Raw genomic sequence first — 16,427 nt, 5'->3', positions numbered from 1 at the left:
TCTGTATCTTCCTCTTCCCACATGCAGTTGAACACTTTTTAACATGCTTGAAAACTGTTACCACAAAAAGAACTGCACGTGGTTAATAAGCCATAACTATTCAAGCCTTTTTTTTTCCTTTTTTTCATTTTTCTTTTTTTTTTTAAAGAAGATAACAATAAAAAATCAGCTTCCTTTTCTGAATCAGAGGATACTCAGAATACTTACAATCATGCAGCAGGCTTTTCTCCAGTATGCATACACCCAGATTTGATGGTAAAAGGGAAAAAAAAACATTCAGTGCAGCTAGAGGTGCTATAAGGGTAATTTCCCTTTGTTTTACTTACAATTTATCAAAGAAAATATGAGCTTTTTTGCACCACTGAATATTCCCAGATTACAATTTCCAGCTATCCAGGTGTTTTGTTCTCTCCTTCCCCACTTTGACCTGCACCTCATCAGATTGATCATTTGAAGGTGAAAGCTCTTGGAGAAGCTCTTTTAGGAGAATAAGCTCTCCCCAACTATCTCCTTCATCCCTTTGACATGAGGTTGCTGATAAAAGGCCTTTCCATACTAAATCTGGGTGAGTTCAACACGTGCAAAATAGTGCTGGGCTGAGCAGCAGAGGAACAGCGAGGAGCAAAAGAGCCAGGGCAAGGAGAAGCAGGGATGAAGGCATCTTACAAAGAGCTGCAATGAAGGAGAGAAAAGTTAATGTCTTTAAAAAGTTGGGGTTTTTCTCTTCTGAATATAAAACTGAATCTTGTGATAGGTCTGAGAGGCTTGCTATGGCCATTGAACACCATAGGAAATTCCTGGACTCCCGGACTAGAAATCTTGTGATGAGACTCCCTCTTTAAGCCTTCCCTGTTTTCTTCTGCATCAGAAAAGACCTGATATTCCATGCTCTCCAGGTATCTTAAAAAGAGGGCCTTGTATTTATCCTGTGCTCTGCTCTTCAAACACTAAGACTGAAGCTAAAAGTCTTTTTGGGGCAGGAACTGAGATGGGTTTGGTATGCAATGTCATCATCTCCAGTGCTCTTTTCAAACAGAAGTCACCACTGGGACCCTCACACTGGGAAAAGGCAACACTGTTTTCCTTCTGGAACATGAAAACAGATCTTTTTGGACAAAAAAAGTAGATGTGCTTCAGAGGGACATGTGGCTTAGTGGGGACTTGGCAGTGCTGGGTTAAAGGACTTTTCCAACCAAAATGATTCAATGATTCTATGAAAACTCCAGTGCCCAAAGACCATTTTGCCTCATCAATTGCTCTGGAATGGAAACATTAAAAAACCAGGGCTTGTAAAAACTTTAGCCTCAGACCACCAAAGGGCCAGCAGGCTGAGGCACACAGATGCTGCTGGTGGTGCTGCAACTGATTAACACACAACAAGGCAGAAATTCCCAGGTGAGACCAAGTGCTAGGATGAAGTACTAAATAGGCAAAGAGCTCTAGAAAGAGCTTGGATGTGGGAGATTGATGGCTCTTGAAAAGAACTGAAGGTCAGCAATGTCTTATATTCCTTTGCTCCCAAACATCTAGCTTGGTGAAGATGCAAACTACATAATCTTTCCACAAGAGTGCTGGAGTTTGCAATGCTAAGTGGCCCTGGGGTAAGGAATTGGCCAGGCAAGGCAAAAAGGAGGAGAAGGAAATAAAACAAAGCCCAGCAGAAAAAGCAGCAGGCTGAGGTTCACTTCATGTGCCTGTTCACATTTTAAGATACATTGCTTTGGAAATAGCTCATTTTTTTTAGGAGATGAAAGGATGGTGGCCTTAAAACTAGGAAGGCCAAATGACAAGAGGAGTCAAAGAGGTTTCTAAATCATCCCCAAGAATACAAACAATTAAGAGGTTCCAGTTGAGATTCCAAAATCACCCCTCCCTCTTCAAAACCTGCACACCAGAGTGCTGAATGCTGCCAGAAAGGGCAGTCCCATCCTGCCCTCTCCCAGCAATGTACTCTTGGCACATCCCTTCTGCTGGCACCATGCATGTGTGGCTACCTTGACCCATGATGCAAGCTAGATGAAAAATAACCTGACTGAAAGGAGATTAAAAAAAAAAACAAAAGATGCTGCTTTCTTGCATTTCTTGCACTATAATTTACCTGATTAATCATCTAGCTTGGCTGCATAAATACTGGGTATGTGCAAAACTGAGGAGAGAAACCCACACCTTGGGGATGGTGGTGGACTCTGAGCAGAACTGAACCCATAACAGGTAGGTAAGAAGAACCCCATGGGTGTGGGAAGTCATCTGCAGGGAAGAGATTGCACATTTCCCCTTTGCCTGAGTGACCAGTCAGCAGGATCTGTGAAAATGCCTCCCACAGCTGTACACAGACTGGAGCAGTAACAGTGACATCCCTGTCACCATCTGTCTACGGTGACTATTTCAAATGAGATAAATATACACCAAGGACACTTGAAGACCCTGTCCATCTCATATACAGCATGGCAGCTTATGTGCCTTTTACTTGAACTATACAAAGCTTTGGTGTAAATCTGAATGACTACCAGGTGAATATGAAAGAGCACAAATAAATAAGAGTCAATCTGACTGGCCATGTTACAATTCCAGCCCAACCAACCTTCTTGATGGCATGCTGATTACCAGTGACTAGAATGGAAAGACCTTAATTTACCAACACTGCCATTATGTCTGTCTGTCTGTCTGTCTGTGAAAAGTCCCTTTGGGATCTCCCTCCTGTTGGTCCATGAGCTGTACTGACAGGATCTGAGTCCTGGTGCTCAAATCCCAGACAGCCAGGGCTCACATCCCTGCCTGATGAACTGTTGGTGACAGGGACATTTGTTCTCAATCCATCTTCTGTGGCCAACATACATATATCTGACAGTTTACAAAAGAAGTAATTAAAACCAGACTGTATGTGAAGCACATTTTGATGGTATGGAGTGGAAAAATATGTATTTTTTATTTTAAATGGCTGTTAATGTGCTTATTCATTTTGAAATTGACTGGGATGTTAGAATGGTTTAGACTAGTGCTTAAAACCAGCAAGTCTTACAAAAAACATATTCAAGAACAATAAATGAGTATTTTTTTGTCATAAGCACATGTAAAAATCACAAGAAAAGTTCTGACTTTCATATAGCAAAGAAATAAAAATGCACAAGTTCTCAGTCTTTCTGCTTCTACAACTAATTGCTTTAGAGCAAGAGTTCTGCCTTTTTGTGGCTTTGTTGCAAATCCCTAGAACTAAAGAGCACCAGAATAATGACCTCAGCTGGGGTTAGTGAGGTGAACTGCAGCTCAAAGTATTCTTGAGAACACTTTTCTGAACACTAAGTGTATATTTTAAAAAATAAAAAGGGAAAGGAAAAAATACCCCAAAACAGTTTTCCAGTATCCAGATATAATGAGCAATGACTTTGGTTGCTTCTGACAAGTAACCCTAAAAACAGCAAACCAAAAGAACACCAAGCAAGCTCTATCTCTTTGGAAATATCACCACGGCAGACGTGCCCTCTCCACCCAAAACAGGAGAAAAATAGAAGTGGTATAAACCAGCCAACTACTTTTGTCTTTTCTTCAAAGGGAAGTAAAGAAATGCTGACATTTGAAGTGGCACAACAAAGCATGAAAAAAGAGGGAAAAATCAGGATGCACCTGACACAGCATATACCAGAGGTGAATTAATATTGAATTAACTATGAAGAAGAACCAGGCAAATGACATGGGGGACACAGTATCAAAAAAGACAAAGCCCATGGTGGTGTTCACCTAAGTCTTTGTGAAGAGGAGAAATCATCAGTTGTCTGAAGCCAAGGTACTTACTCTGTGCTTCGCAGTCCACACAGTGGGAATTTCCTCTGATATTCCTTATGGACTGAAGGGCCATGGCCTCGTTCTGACTCGTCAGGCGGGACTGTGAAATTTAAAGAAGTGCATAAGCAACAAATAAGAACCCAATAAAATGAGATGACAGAACTGTCAGCTGAACAAGGTTGAATGAATGTGATTGAGGAACCTGACATTCTTGGTTTGTCTCTCAAGAAATAGTGATCCTTTGGATCTCCAAGTCCCCACCAGCCCAACAGGGACTCCTCTTTCCTCCTATGTTTCTTGACAGCTCAGAATTTCTCCCAGGGCTCTCTCCACCCTGTGCAGGAGCTCCCAGCATTTTGGGTCTCCAGCCTGGATTCTAACAAGTGGGGAGGCCACACAGAGGAAATCTGCAACATGTTGAAAATCAACCTGCTATTCACAAGAACAGTAGTCACTGTGGAGATTTGCTTGAGATAAACGAGATAAGAATATTATTTTATAAAATCAATTTCTTTTATTGATGTGTATGTTTTTGCTAATGAAGACTAAGGGATGGTTTGCAAAAGCAACTGAAACCTTTTTATCATCAAAAGGTCAGATTTAATCAGATGGCTCTCATTTAAATTCTCTCCATGATGACCTGCCAATGACCTCTGCGTGGACCTAGAGAGACTGTCATCATGTACAAGTAGTTCAGCTCTACCTAAATTAACTGTCTGGTGTACTAAATTAACTGTCTGCAAGTGAGGGACTCTTAGCAGTGAATTGATTTAAGGAAGATGAAGACCAGGTCTTAAGTATGGCCATGTGGAGCTGTGTCCTCCTGATCTACTGATAAGACACCTATACCAAACCTCTCCAACTAACTGCACTTTGGTATTCCACCTAGTTATTCTGACATGTTTTGAGACCTCAGAAATACTTTAGAGAAAAAAACCACCTCCCTGAATGTGTAACACCCATTGTAGCAGGTTGAATAAATGCCTTGAATCCAAAACCTTCTTGTACATGCATAATTTTATGAATGGATTCTCCCTTTCCAAAGAATATTTGATATACATGAAGGCCAATATTCACTGTGGGTACTGCATAGTAAACATTACCAGCTACTCTTTATCCTCTTTTGTACTTGTATTATATCTAGGTGCTAGTGTACAAATTTCCTCTATTGTCAACATACATAGTTGAACATGTAAACATAGAAAAAGCAAAAAACCTATAAGCAGGGCTTTTTTTCTGTCCCAGAAACACACATAAAATAATTTCTTGCAACAAAATGGGGAATGAATTATTTAATGATTATGAGGGTGATGTTAATTATTAGTGTCTGGTCTGCTCTGGATGATCAGGGCAATCAAAGCAGGCCTTCATTTAAAAACAGGAGTCTCCTTGCAATATAGAATCATTAAAGATGTCTGCTAGGTGGATAATGTTAAAGGATCGAAAAGGCTGAACAATTATTCCCCACTTACCTTCTACCAGTACTACTCAACACCTTGCCCTCTAGTTGTGAAGCATTTGCAAACACAGAGACTGAAGAACTTCTCCTGCCTTTCCAAAACTAAGCAGTGACTAGAGAAGTACCAGTTTTTAAACATTTATTTATTTATTTAGATGGAAAAGATGAACTAATTACTTTAGTCAACATATGAAACCACTACAAGGTGGAAGGCCTATTTCTTTTAGGCCATGTTCTTCCTCCCATGAAAGTCTATGATGAATTGTTTCTGGATGTGCTTTCTGGTACATTAGTTAAGGCACAAAGCCATGAAGTATTAATTCAGTGTAATTAAAATAAAAATTTGACAACAAATTTCTAAGACTTTCTAAGTCAACAAAGAAAGCCTTCTAAGACAACAAATATAAAGGCAATATCTTATTTCTGATTTCTGTGGTTGGTATTACTTCAGCACAGCAGTTTTATGGCTGAGTACTGAACATTTATGGTGGTAAACATACTCAGTTAACTATGCCATACTCAGGAACTGTTAAGTAGTAATTTGACTAGTAAATAAGTTAGTTTTTAGATGTCTCCTCTCTTTAAGTGACAGGCTTTTCCTAAAGGGTTTTCTATGGACTTCTAACCAGAAACAAACCAACAGTGACTCCACGATACAATTTCCCAGCAGGGAGAACCTGTAAATTTATATGAAGTTGCAGTCAAAATTTTAAGAGCAGTATCAAAGGCAAAAAAGGAACTCCATTAGCTCATTTGCTATAAAAAATAAGCTACATAACAGGCTACAGCACCAGCTGTCTTGAAGTACCTGAGATATGCCTGCAGCTCTAGCACTGCTCTGTTGTTTGTCTGATACCTGCACCTCTCTAGGAGCATAGGTTTAAAATACAGAGCTCTTAATTTTGTTTGAATTTAAAATGAAATCTCAACCAACCATTAATTATTTTCAGTATTACTCTGTGTACCATACCTTGTTCTTGCTGCTTTCACATGACTGTAAACTGGCCAAGATCTGACTCTCTATGGCTTGTACCCAGGCATCTCTTTCTTCATATGTGGTAGCTTCAAAATGCCAAGTCTGGCCCGTGAGAGAGACAATGATAAACTCAAAGTTCTCTTCTTGTTCTGAAAAAAATGTGCAAGAAGAAGAAAAGTTTTTTAAGGATACTGATAGTTAAGGCTAAGCAATCTTGGTTGATGCAAAGTCACAAGCAAATGCAGGTCTGGACACTTAAATTTTGTGGCCAGATACAGCCAGTTACTGTCTATCAGAAAATGACTTGTGGATCCACTGCTTTTTCTCTCCAAGCATTATGTACATAAGGTATTGTTTCGGCTAAATACTCAGTACCTGGGTGTTTGGTGTCAAGCCTATACATTTCTCTAACATAAAGAGGCTAACAAGCATTACTTAGTCTTAAACCTGACCTACTGTTCTAAAAAATGATGTGTTACAAATAATTTAAAAGATGAATGCACTATAAAGAACTGACAGTACAGAAAATTTGACAATTTACCCTCTTCATTCAAGCAGCTGTTTATATGCATGGATATATTAAAAGTGTGTATGTTAAATTTCTTGTCTACAGAATAAATACATTGGGTTATAATAGAGGATTAAAATCAGTTCAACCTATTCAAAATTCATGTTCGACATGGGAGATGAGAAAATCATCTGAGAAGATAGCAGAAAGGGTCAGTGAAAAAGCCTTAGGGCTACTAGAGTATAAGGACAAGTATTCAGGCCAGAGAATTGCAGTGTAGGAAAATACCACAGCTGAACTAAATGGACACATACTCTAACTACACATGGGACACTAAAGCCAAATGAAAAAAAATCAAGGAATCTGTAACAGAGCAAAAGGAATTGGGAGGGGCAGGAATGAAGCATGAAAGGAACAGAATAAGAGAGCACAAAGTTCTGGTGGGCATCAGCCAGGATGCTCTTTAGAAAGAGCATTTACGTTTGCTTGTCTGCTAACGACATTTTATATTCAGAGCCATGAAATTCCTGCATTACCTTATCATCCCTATGTATGTAAAGATAAGTGACAAATTTAGCACCAGCTGTAAAGGCAGTACTGCTGCTCACTGGCAGTCATTTTCTCAAGCAATGGGACAACTGGTTTGCTTTGATAAACTAAATGCTAGCAAGGCTAATGCCTAACTGCTTAAATGAAATCTCAAAAAATAGCAGAAAGTTACTCTGCACCTTGAGGTGAGAATAAACACACAGGTGAAGGCTATTTCCAGCATGAGCTGCATGAAGCAGCAGTTTTTATAAAAAAACCCAAAAAAACCCACTGTATGGGATATGTGGAAAAAGAAAAAAGAGAAACTATGACACTCTATAGCTATGAATACTTTTCATTTTAGCAACACTGTGCTAACAACAAACAGGTAGACTCTGTATCCAAAATCCTATGATTAAATAATGGGTATAGCAACATTTATCAACAGAGCTTTCAAGAATTTACAGGGAAGACTTAAGAGGAACTACACAACATGAAAGGAAATTATGTTCAGTCCTGTGTGGTGTCTCCTGTAGGACACCAGCCATGGTCTTCTACTTAGCTGGCAGCGGTATGGCATAGGGTAAGTGGAGAGGGGAGAGGTGTATGCAGAGTTTGTGTATGTTGATGAAAACAACAAAAGATGGTGAAGGACAGACACATGAAAAACTGAATCTCACCTGAAGCAGCCTCCCATAGAATTCAATTTAGGACATGCCTAATCTCTAGGCTTTGCAATGGCTTCTAAGTGTTAAAACTTTGTACTCCTGAAGTCTTACTAAAGGAAGATTTCCAAATGCTGGCCACCAGATGTTCCAAAAATCCTTCTATACAACTTCCCCAGTGTGGGTGGTACAGAGACACCTGTATTGCTGCAGCACCCAGTGACACAAAGGCCAGTTCAGTCTCACTCATGTTTGATACCTCCTGCCCATCTCCCTCAGCACTTCCCTTCTCCACTCTCAGCTCTGCTCCAAGCTGCATCATATTTTCCCTGCAACTGTCTCCTGACCATACACTGACTACACTGCTTCCACATGAGCTCAAGACTTGGTATAAGCTGAAGGAGCTGTCTGCTATACAGCTACCTCAAGACAAAAATTCTCCAAACTTCCTTTCCTAGCAGGGGGAATGCCCTATGGGGATGCAAAGACACAGAAAAGCACAAGGAACAAGGGAACTTCTCCAGCACAGGTGTCAGAACTGACTTCTCAGTGTGTGATGACTCAACAAGAACATGTGGTATATAACATACTCAATCAATATACATGCTGTATCTTTAGAGAGCTTTTCCACATTAATACTCAGCCAGTTCATCCCAGCATTTAAGTACGATCTGAGCTGCCAGCATTACAGTTCTGGATCTTAAAAGAAATACATACAATCCAGATGCAGTGTCACTGAATCCTCCTGTCCCTTATTTGCCATTAAGCCTCTTCATACACATGAAGCTGGTTTGCCCAAAAAGGGTTTGTAAGAACTGAATTCTGCAATTCAGTCAGTGCACCCTTTAATAGTGAGGGTGAAATATCCTCACAGCAGCACCTCTGTAATCTCTGTTTTGCAGAAGTGCTACACAAAGTTATTCCCCTGCATACTGGAGATCTCTGGCAGAGACACAAACCTGGCTACTCAGGTACCTGGAGTGCAATTCAAGAAACACCTCCAGCCATCTCCTTGGGTTTGTTTTATAAGCCAAGTCTCCTTTTCCCACAGGAAAGGCTCCCAGTGTTTCATCTCCTGACCTTCTTTGCTGTGACCAGCTGATACAGTGACAAAAACTGTAAAGGCTTTGTACAGCCTTTGTGGTTTTGGGATCAAAAAGTCCATGAAACGTATAATCACAGAATTGTTTTGGTTGGATTAGAACTTTAAGATCTTTAAGCCCAACCAATATGTCAGTGAGTCCATCCCAGTATGACCCCAGTATGGGTTATGAGGGCTGCAGAGGGTTTTAAAGCTGGGCTAGAAGGACATTTTAATTTCATCAGTAAGTCAATTTAAAATGTGGTCACTGATGAAACATTAAGTATATACACATTTTTGCTCTCTGATATCCACTGAAGCTTCAGCTTTACTCCCTAAAAAACTCAGATGAAAATCAACTGTGCTAGTTGAAGATATGGTTCAGCTATATATTTTCTGCTTAAACACACTGAATTGTCTTTGGTAAGCACAACTGTAAAAGAAAGCAGCAATGCCTGCTCCATAGCACTGCAGGGCAATGCCTACAATGTGTACACATCCAAACAGGGGAACCCAGGCAACAGGATGGAACCGTTCAGTTCTACTCTTCAGAAAATTATAGGTTGTGCTGTTTTAAATCCCTGTGAGCCCAATCACTAAATTTTATTAAACAGTTTTCCATGTTTAGCCATTATTCATAGAAAGGTCCACTATAATAGTATTTTAGCACCATCAACCTGTCGAAACCAACCTGCCCAATTACTCCAAACTACATTAATAACACCGGATATTATACTAATTGTGTCCAGTTTCTATGCAGACGAGGTCCAGTGGGGCTAATTCTGCATCCTTAGGGGCAAGCAACTCAGCCATCAACCTGATTTCACTAGGAATCCCTCCTCATTACACAGGTCCAGGCTGTCAAACTTTTTTTAGAAAAAAAGCTTAATGGGCCTATCAGTCATCAATTATTTCTTAGAAAGCCAGCAGACAAAGGGTTAAAGTGCAAAGAACTGGCTGCAACTGATTTCCATTTGGAAGTTATTAGCAACAGGAGATGCCTATAATTTTGTTGATTTTTTTTTTAATTTTTATTTTTTTTATTTTTTTGTGGGAATGGTTGGTAAGTATGGGAAATGACCTGAAATTTTAAGATTATGATGATATAGAACCCAAAGCATAAGTACATTTTATTTATTTTTTTTTTTTGGAAACCACTACACTGGGATAAATCACCACAGCACTTCCAAGGAGCTACACCAGCTACACTGTACTACTGTTTATGCTGTACATACTGCTTTCACCATTCTCTTTTCAAAGTAAAGTTACTGCATTTAACCCAAGTTAACATTTCATTTGCTCTGCCAAAAGACTGACACTGCTATAGGCCACTCATTATGAGACAATGAGATAGAAAATTTATTGAAAGCAAAGCAAAAAACCAACATTTAGGCATGGGCTCAGTGCATTCCTGCCTCAATGCCTGTGTTTATTGTATGTAACAGATCAGGTTGAGAAAACTATACTGCAAATAACTACAGGGTACAAGTAGTCTAACTTGTTCCAGAGAAGTCAATTAAGTCTCCTAAAATGCAGGGAAAAAACATGGGGGCCTACACAAAGCAGGAAGGCCCCTTGGTACATCCCAATAATGGTTTCAAATGGTGTGAATGTATCAGTTCTTTCACAATTTCCACTTCCCATGTCTTTTATTCTCAACATTAAGAACTGCATAAACTGCCACCAAGACCTTGCACCAGTGGTGGAAAAACACAAGCAGAGTTTAAAGGCAACAGAAGACTGGGTCTCTTTCTGCCTGGCACTCTATAGTCAGAAAGTTCACCCATCCCAAAAGTTTGCTTATAAAGAAAAAAAAAATTCTCTTTTTCCATGGGAAAAAAACCCAAACAAACAGGCTTGCCAGGCTTAAGGCATTTTTCATAACCATACATTACTATCTTGCCAGAATTGGAAATAAAAGTGGATCTCCTGGCTTCCAGGCCAATGAGCCTCTTTCACTAGGTGCCAGATTGTGCATTTTTATTTTCACTCTACATAGTGGCCAGGAGAGCATCTGGTGCTGCTGCTAATTCACAGTAACTCATCATGAGCATGCAGTGGATGAAGTCACTCACACAAGAAATATTTTCCAGAAACAAGAATTCAAGTGCAGAGCCAAAAGATTCTCAATGGTGTAATTCAAACACCCATGAAGCATCTTCAAGAGTTGAGGTTACAGCTTGAAACCTAGTCAAGCCTGCCTCAAGTAATACTGAGGCCTATTTAAATTCCCTTTTGATCATGTTCTCCTCCCTCTCTCCAAAATTGCTTCCACTCAAGCACCCTTACTTAGTAACCCTTCATCTCATCAAAAGGATGAGAATGAAAACCTGCTGACATGTCCTAACAATTACCATCTGATGTTTACAATATCCTATTTGTTTACAACAGAGGCATGTGTTATTTACATATTATGCAATGCTAACTATCCTTACCTTTTGCCACTTCGTGTAAATTATCCTTGTAAGTTGGATGAGAAGTATGTTTATTAACGGCCTCAATTACAGAAATATTTGTGCCATGTCCCACTGGGCATGACTATGCTAATACTTCTCTCCCCTTTCCAAATCCAGTGTCTAAATCTAATTAGTTTTGAAAATCAACCCTATCAGGACAATACAGCTCTGCTATCGGTTGCCCAGAGCTCTTGATAAATGTTATATTCCACTGGAAGAATTTTTCAGTGGTACCCTTTTCTGGTGCTGCCCACGAGTGAAACTGGTGAGGAGAGGTTGGTTTCTAGCTCAAGGGACTAAGATTCCCCTGCCACTTGTTTTATTTGGATGCCAAGACAACACAGTTTGAAGAGACCCATGATATAATTTTAAAATTAAGCTCATAGAGCAGGTGGGACTATGCTCACATTCTGTGCTTCTTAACAGGCTTCAAGGCTGCAGTTCCCTTTTTAAATTGACTGTGTTGTGAAGCTGAAGAGTTTGCTTAACCCAGGGGTGTGGGGCAGAGGTTACCTGGGGTGCCCTGAGCAGCCTCCCCCTCCATCTGCCATGGCTCTGCAGAGGTAGAGCACCATGGCAGCAGCAGCATCACTAACTTCAAAGATAGTTTGGGAGTTAATGAATATTCAGAAGTGAATTTTTGCATGAATGTCCTGCAACTCTGATGCACCACTGCTGAACATGTCACACATATATACCATGAAGGGTGCAAAAATACAGACTTAATATCTTTGTGCATGTTGAAACACAGCATGCAGAACACTGCCATTTAATTTTGTAAAGATACCTCTTTATGTTGCACTGCAAAATTTGTTAAGATAGGAAAAATATTTCTGTATTTAAACACTGCTGCTATTATAGCAGGAACAAGCAACTCCAGCTTCTCTTAAAACCAGAGTAGGGTCTGTTTTAAGTAAAACACACCAATATTAAGCATTTTTCCCCAAGAGAATCAAAGGATTGCTTAAAGCCAGGCCACCTACAAAAAGAAGCAGATGGGACCTTCTCATTTGTCAGTGGCTACCTACAGAAAAAAACCCCAAGAAATTTGAAAACTTATGCACAACTTATGCAAAGTCTTAAATTCAAGTAACATTTCTTGCAGCCATAAGAAACTGATGCAGGAAGAGTGGAAGGCATAGCTGTATAATGCCCCACATCTCTCTGCCCTTAGAAGTTAGCAGTCCAGCCGTGTTCTTACACTCAGGCACCTCTGTGAAAATCCCACCTTTTCACTCATTCCATGATAAGGACAGACCCTTAAGTAACAGAGTATTTTTGCTATCAAATAGTCAGAAGAGAGGAGTCATACTGAGGGAGGATGCTCAGCTTTGCACAGTGCACAGCGAAATGTTCCCCTGTGAAAGCACAACAGATCCCCCATGCTGAGGATCACTTATTCTGCCAAGAATCCCCAAAACAGCTGCAGCACCTGAGCTGGAGTTTTCTCCATCTAAAGTGGAGATTTTGCTATCTGGAAGCATACAGGATCCCTGCAAATAACAGGACCAGCATTAAAAATTACTGGAGAGACTGCTTTCTACAGCAAGATTTCAGAAATGGGACTGTAGATGATGGGAGTATTTTTGGTCTATAAAGCGGGGTAGAAGAGTAATTGAGCGAGCATGTGCTAAAGACCAAAGCAGATTTGTTATTCTGGACTGTCATTTCCTATCATTGTTCTCTTTTTTGAAGGCATAATTATCTAAACATGTGGCTTTTAATACCCACAATACTCATTAACTGCATGTCTCACCATTCCAGCTTTTGCACAAAAGATACCAGCTCAAAGAGGTGAAATGATGGAGAACACTGAACGTCCAGTTTGTGGAGTGGATGATGCTTAAAAAAAACACCAACCTCCCAAAAACCCAACCCCCCCCCCCCCCCCCCCAAAAAAAAAAAAAAAAAAATTGCCCAATTTCCAGATTTAATTTTGATGATATGTCTCAAAAGTCTTAGGACCATGGCTATCAGGAACATGTTCCCATATGCTTATCCAAGATGCCTTTGATACTTAGTTTGATCACTAAGATAAAATATTTCTCAAACTAGATAGGGCCTCGTTTCCCTGTTGCTGTTCAGTAACAGGTAGATATAAAATCACAAGCTTCTCAAACAGTAAACCTGTAAGAAAAAAAATGTCTGCACACTGATTAGAAAAAAAATCTGGCTGGGAGATAAAAAACAGCAAACAAATAGAAAATGACAAATAATTAAAAAGCATCTAGTTAGTTTCCTATTAAATTAAAAACAAAATCAAAACCAAGATGTCAAACAATCATTTTTTTCTCATTTCATATTTCATGTCATGAAAAGACAACAAAAGGATCAAAAAGGACATTTTTGTAACTGTTTCTCTGAAAGGGAGTGATTTTACATTTACACGGAGAAAGAAAATAAAATTATAATTAAAAAAAGGCTCCTCAGCAAGCTGCAGTAAAATCCCACTTTTGTTTCCTATGTACACTTTGTTTGGCAGAGAGAACGATACATCTGAAAGCATTACAGCAGTAATTGTGCAAAAAAAGGACGGTGATATAAATCACCAAAGGTTAATGATCAGGATGTGAACAGAGGGACTTGTTTACAGAAATAGCATGCAATTTAAAATTTACAAGAGATTTAATGCCACTGCTTGGCAATCACTAAAATCAACAGCCCAGAAAACAGTGACATTAAGAAAAATATTACAGTTATAATCATTCCAAAATAAGTCAATTAGTGTTAGGGCATGTGCTTACGATTACTTGACCCATTTGGTTCGCACTTAAGTGAAGAAAAAAAGAAAATCCCCCCCTTTTCATGGAGACTACTGAGTTGTGACCTATTTTGCATTCCCTATTTTTTATGCTGTCCCTCTTAAATGTGTTGGATGTGGTGGCAGAGGGTTTTATTTCTGTCCTTGGCTTCCAAGCAATTCTGACCTTTGCCATTTGATGTAGTAATAATAATAATAATAATAATAACAACAACATAGCAATAACAACAATAATAATTACTATTACTATTATTATTTATAATTGTGTTGTTCAAATGAAGGTTGTGTTTGGGGTGAAATATAAAATTCAGTGTGCTATTATTCTAAAGTCATGCTGGCTGTCTTTGGTGGAAAAAAAGCAATGTAAGTCAATTTGTGAACTTTGGCACCAGGTGACCTTTAGAAATACAACTATATCCAGAATTTACAAGCAAGAGTAGCACATGCAAATGACCCGGCACTGTCTCGCCTTTGGATTAGAGCTGCAAAGAGCATTATGGAGAAGGCTTGCACAAAACAAATTAAGACTGTTACTTAAATGTCAAGGCACACTATTGTATTTGGCTACAGATCATTACACCTGATACTAACACTTTTAAAAACTGTAATAACTTGGGAAAGATTACATTGAGTGCTCACATGTAGAAAGGGAAAAAATATATATAAAAAAATAAATAAAAGAAGAAAATGGGTTCCTGAAGTAATTTAATCGTCACCACACTCCATGACTAGAGGGAAAGGTCAAAATTTAAGTAAGCTGAAAGGAACATGAATGGCAAAATAAAATGCACAAACAAAAAGATGAAAAGACCAACTGGAATGACTTTGCAAACACGAGATGAAAGCACGCATGCTTTGGGCAAATTTGATTTCCATGCCTGCACCGGGTAAAGGAGAGACTCAAGGAAGGCAATTTTTGGAAAAGCAGGTTAAAAAAGGGGTAAGAGAGGAGGTGTTCATCTACAACGGGTGGGGGTTGTTACCTTCAGTGTTGGTGCTGCTGCTGCTGTAAATATTTCGCAGGCTACCAACACGGTTTAGTTTCCAAGCTTTGCGTTTGGCTGCGTCCAGAGAGCAGAAGGGGAAGAAAAAAAAGAGAATAAAAATAAAGAAAAAGGAGGAAAAAAAATGAAAAAGGGGAGAAAAGAAACATCAAAACAGCATGTGAAGTAAAATACAAGCACAAGCCTGTTAACATGTGCAGAGCTACACACAGAAAATGCACGCAGGACTATACGGTCCCTGTAATCCACGGATGATATGGAAAGCCTCTCACTGAGGGGGATCTTTTAAGTCATGTCAACAAGACTTGATCTGACAAGATTAAATGGATCTGCTATTGGAAGAGACAAAAACAGACCAGTGGAAGCAAAAAGATGCAGGCAGCATTTTTATAGAGGATACTTCACAAGATGAAACAGCTATTGGAAAATGTGATTTGATTAGTTGGAGAACACAGCCTGACAAGAGCTCCTTTACATCCAAAAGCCCACATTGATCACTTGGTGCCTGTAGTTCACCTTTGAACCTCTTTTTAACATCACCCTTTAAAGCTGAGGTGATGATGTCATGGCCTTAAACACTCATAACTGCAAAACAGATTAATTGTAGCATTGAGCCTGGAGAATTGTTTTGAAGAGTGTCAAGTAGACACTGACGCAACCGATGCTTGTGGTCCTCCTCAGCAACCCTCCCCCTCCAGCAAACCACTGCAAAATCAGAGTGTTTATCTGGAAAGTAAAAAACATGTATATTCTTTATATGAGGCAACACCTTTGCTTTATTGCCCCAAACTTTGAGCTTCTCTGAGTTCCCAGCTGTTCTTTTACAGTTAACAGGAAATAATGCCCAAAAAGCTCTCCATTCCTCTGCTTATTAGGAGTGAGCACATTTGCACGTTCTTTAAAATCACCACGTTCTGCCTCTAGAGTGAATTCACAGTGTGAGAAGTATTTTTAATCAACAATATGTTTAACCTGAGTTTCAGCCAACAGGAACTGTATGAAACATCTGAGTTCACCATGGCACTGCTGGCACCCAACAGTGGCTGAAATAGCAGATGTCATCCCTCTTCCTTCCCCATGAACACCCTCAGATCCCAGGAGGAAACCACATGGCTGCTCTAGGCTTTCCAGCAACCACATCACCTTACCTAGTCAAGAAATAATGCTGCATCACTGCTTGGCATGTAACTATTTTGTAAAATCTGTTTT

At 39.5% G+C, this 16,427-nt stretch overlaps 1 protein-coding gene across 5 annotated transcripts in view; it reads right to left on the bottom strand.

Annotated features, from left to right (window-relative positions):
* Positions 1-16,427, bottom strand: part of AGAP1 (ArfGAP with GTPase domain, ankyrin repeat and PH domain 1) — a 352,299-nt gene that overhangs the window by 47,149 nt on the left and 288,723 nt on the right. For all 5 annotated transcript variants that reach the window (XM_030453884.1, XM_030453885.1, XM_030453886.1 and 2 more), the window contains 2 exons: positions 6,210-6,364; positions 3,790-3,880 (listed from right to left, as the gene is read on the bottom strand). In XM_030453884.1, the coding sequence (XP_030309744.1) occupies positions 3,790-3,880; positions 6,210-6,364 (246 nt within the window). The remainder of the gene's footprint in view (positions 1-3,789; positions 3,881-6,209; positions 6,365-16,427) is intronic.

The sequence above is a fragment of the Calypte anna genome, chromosome 7 (genome assembly GCF_003957555.1).
Source record: "Calypte anna isolate BGI_N300 chromosome 7, bCalAnn1_v1.p, whole genome shotgun sequence".
Classification (NCBI taxonomy): domain Eukaryota; kingdom Metazoa; phylum Chordata; class Aves; order Apodiformes; family Trochilidae; genus Calypte; species Calypte anna.
Note: the sequence above shows the minus strand (reverse complement) of the source record. Positions and strands in the feature narration are given on the sequence as shown.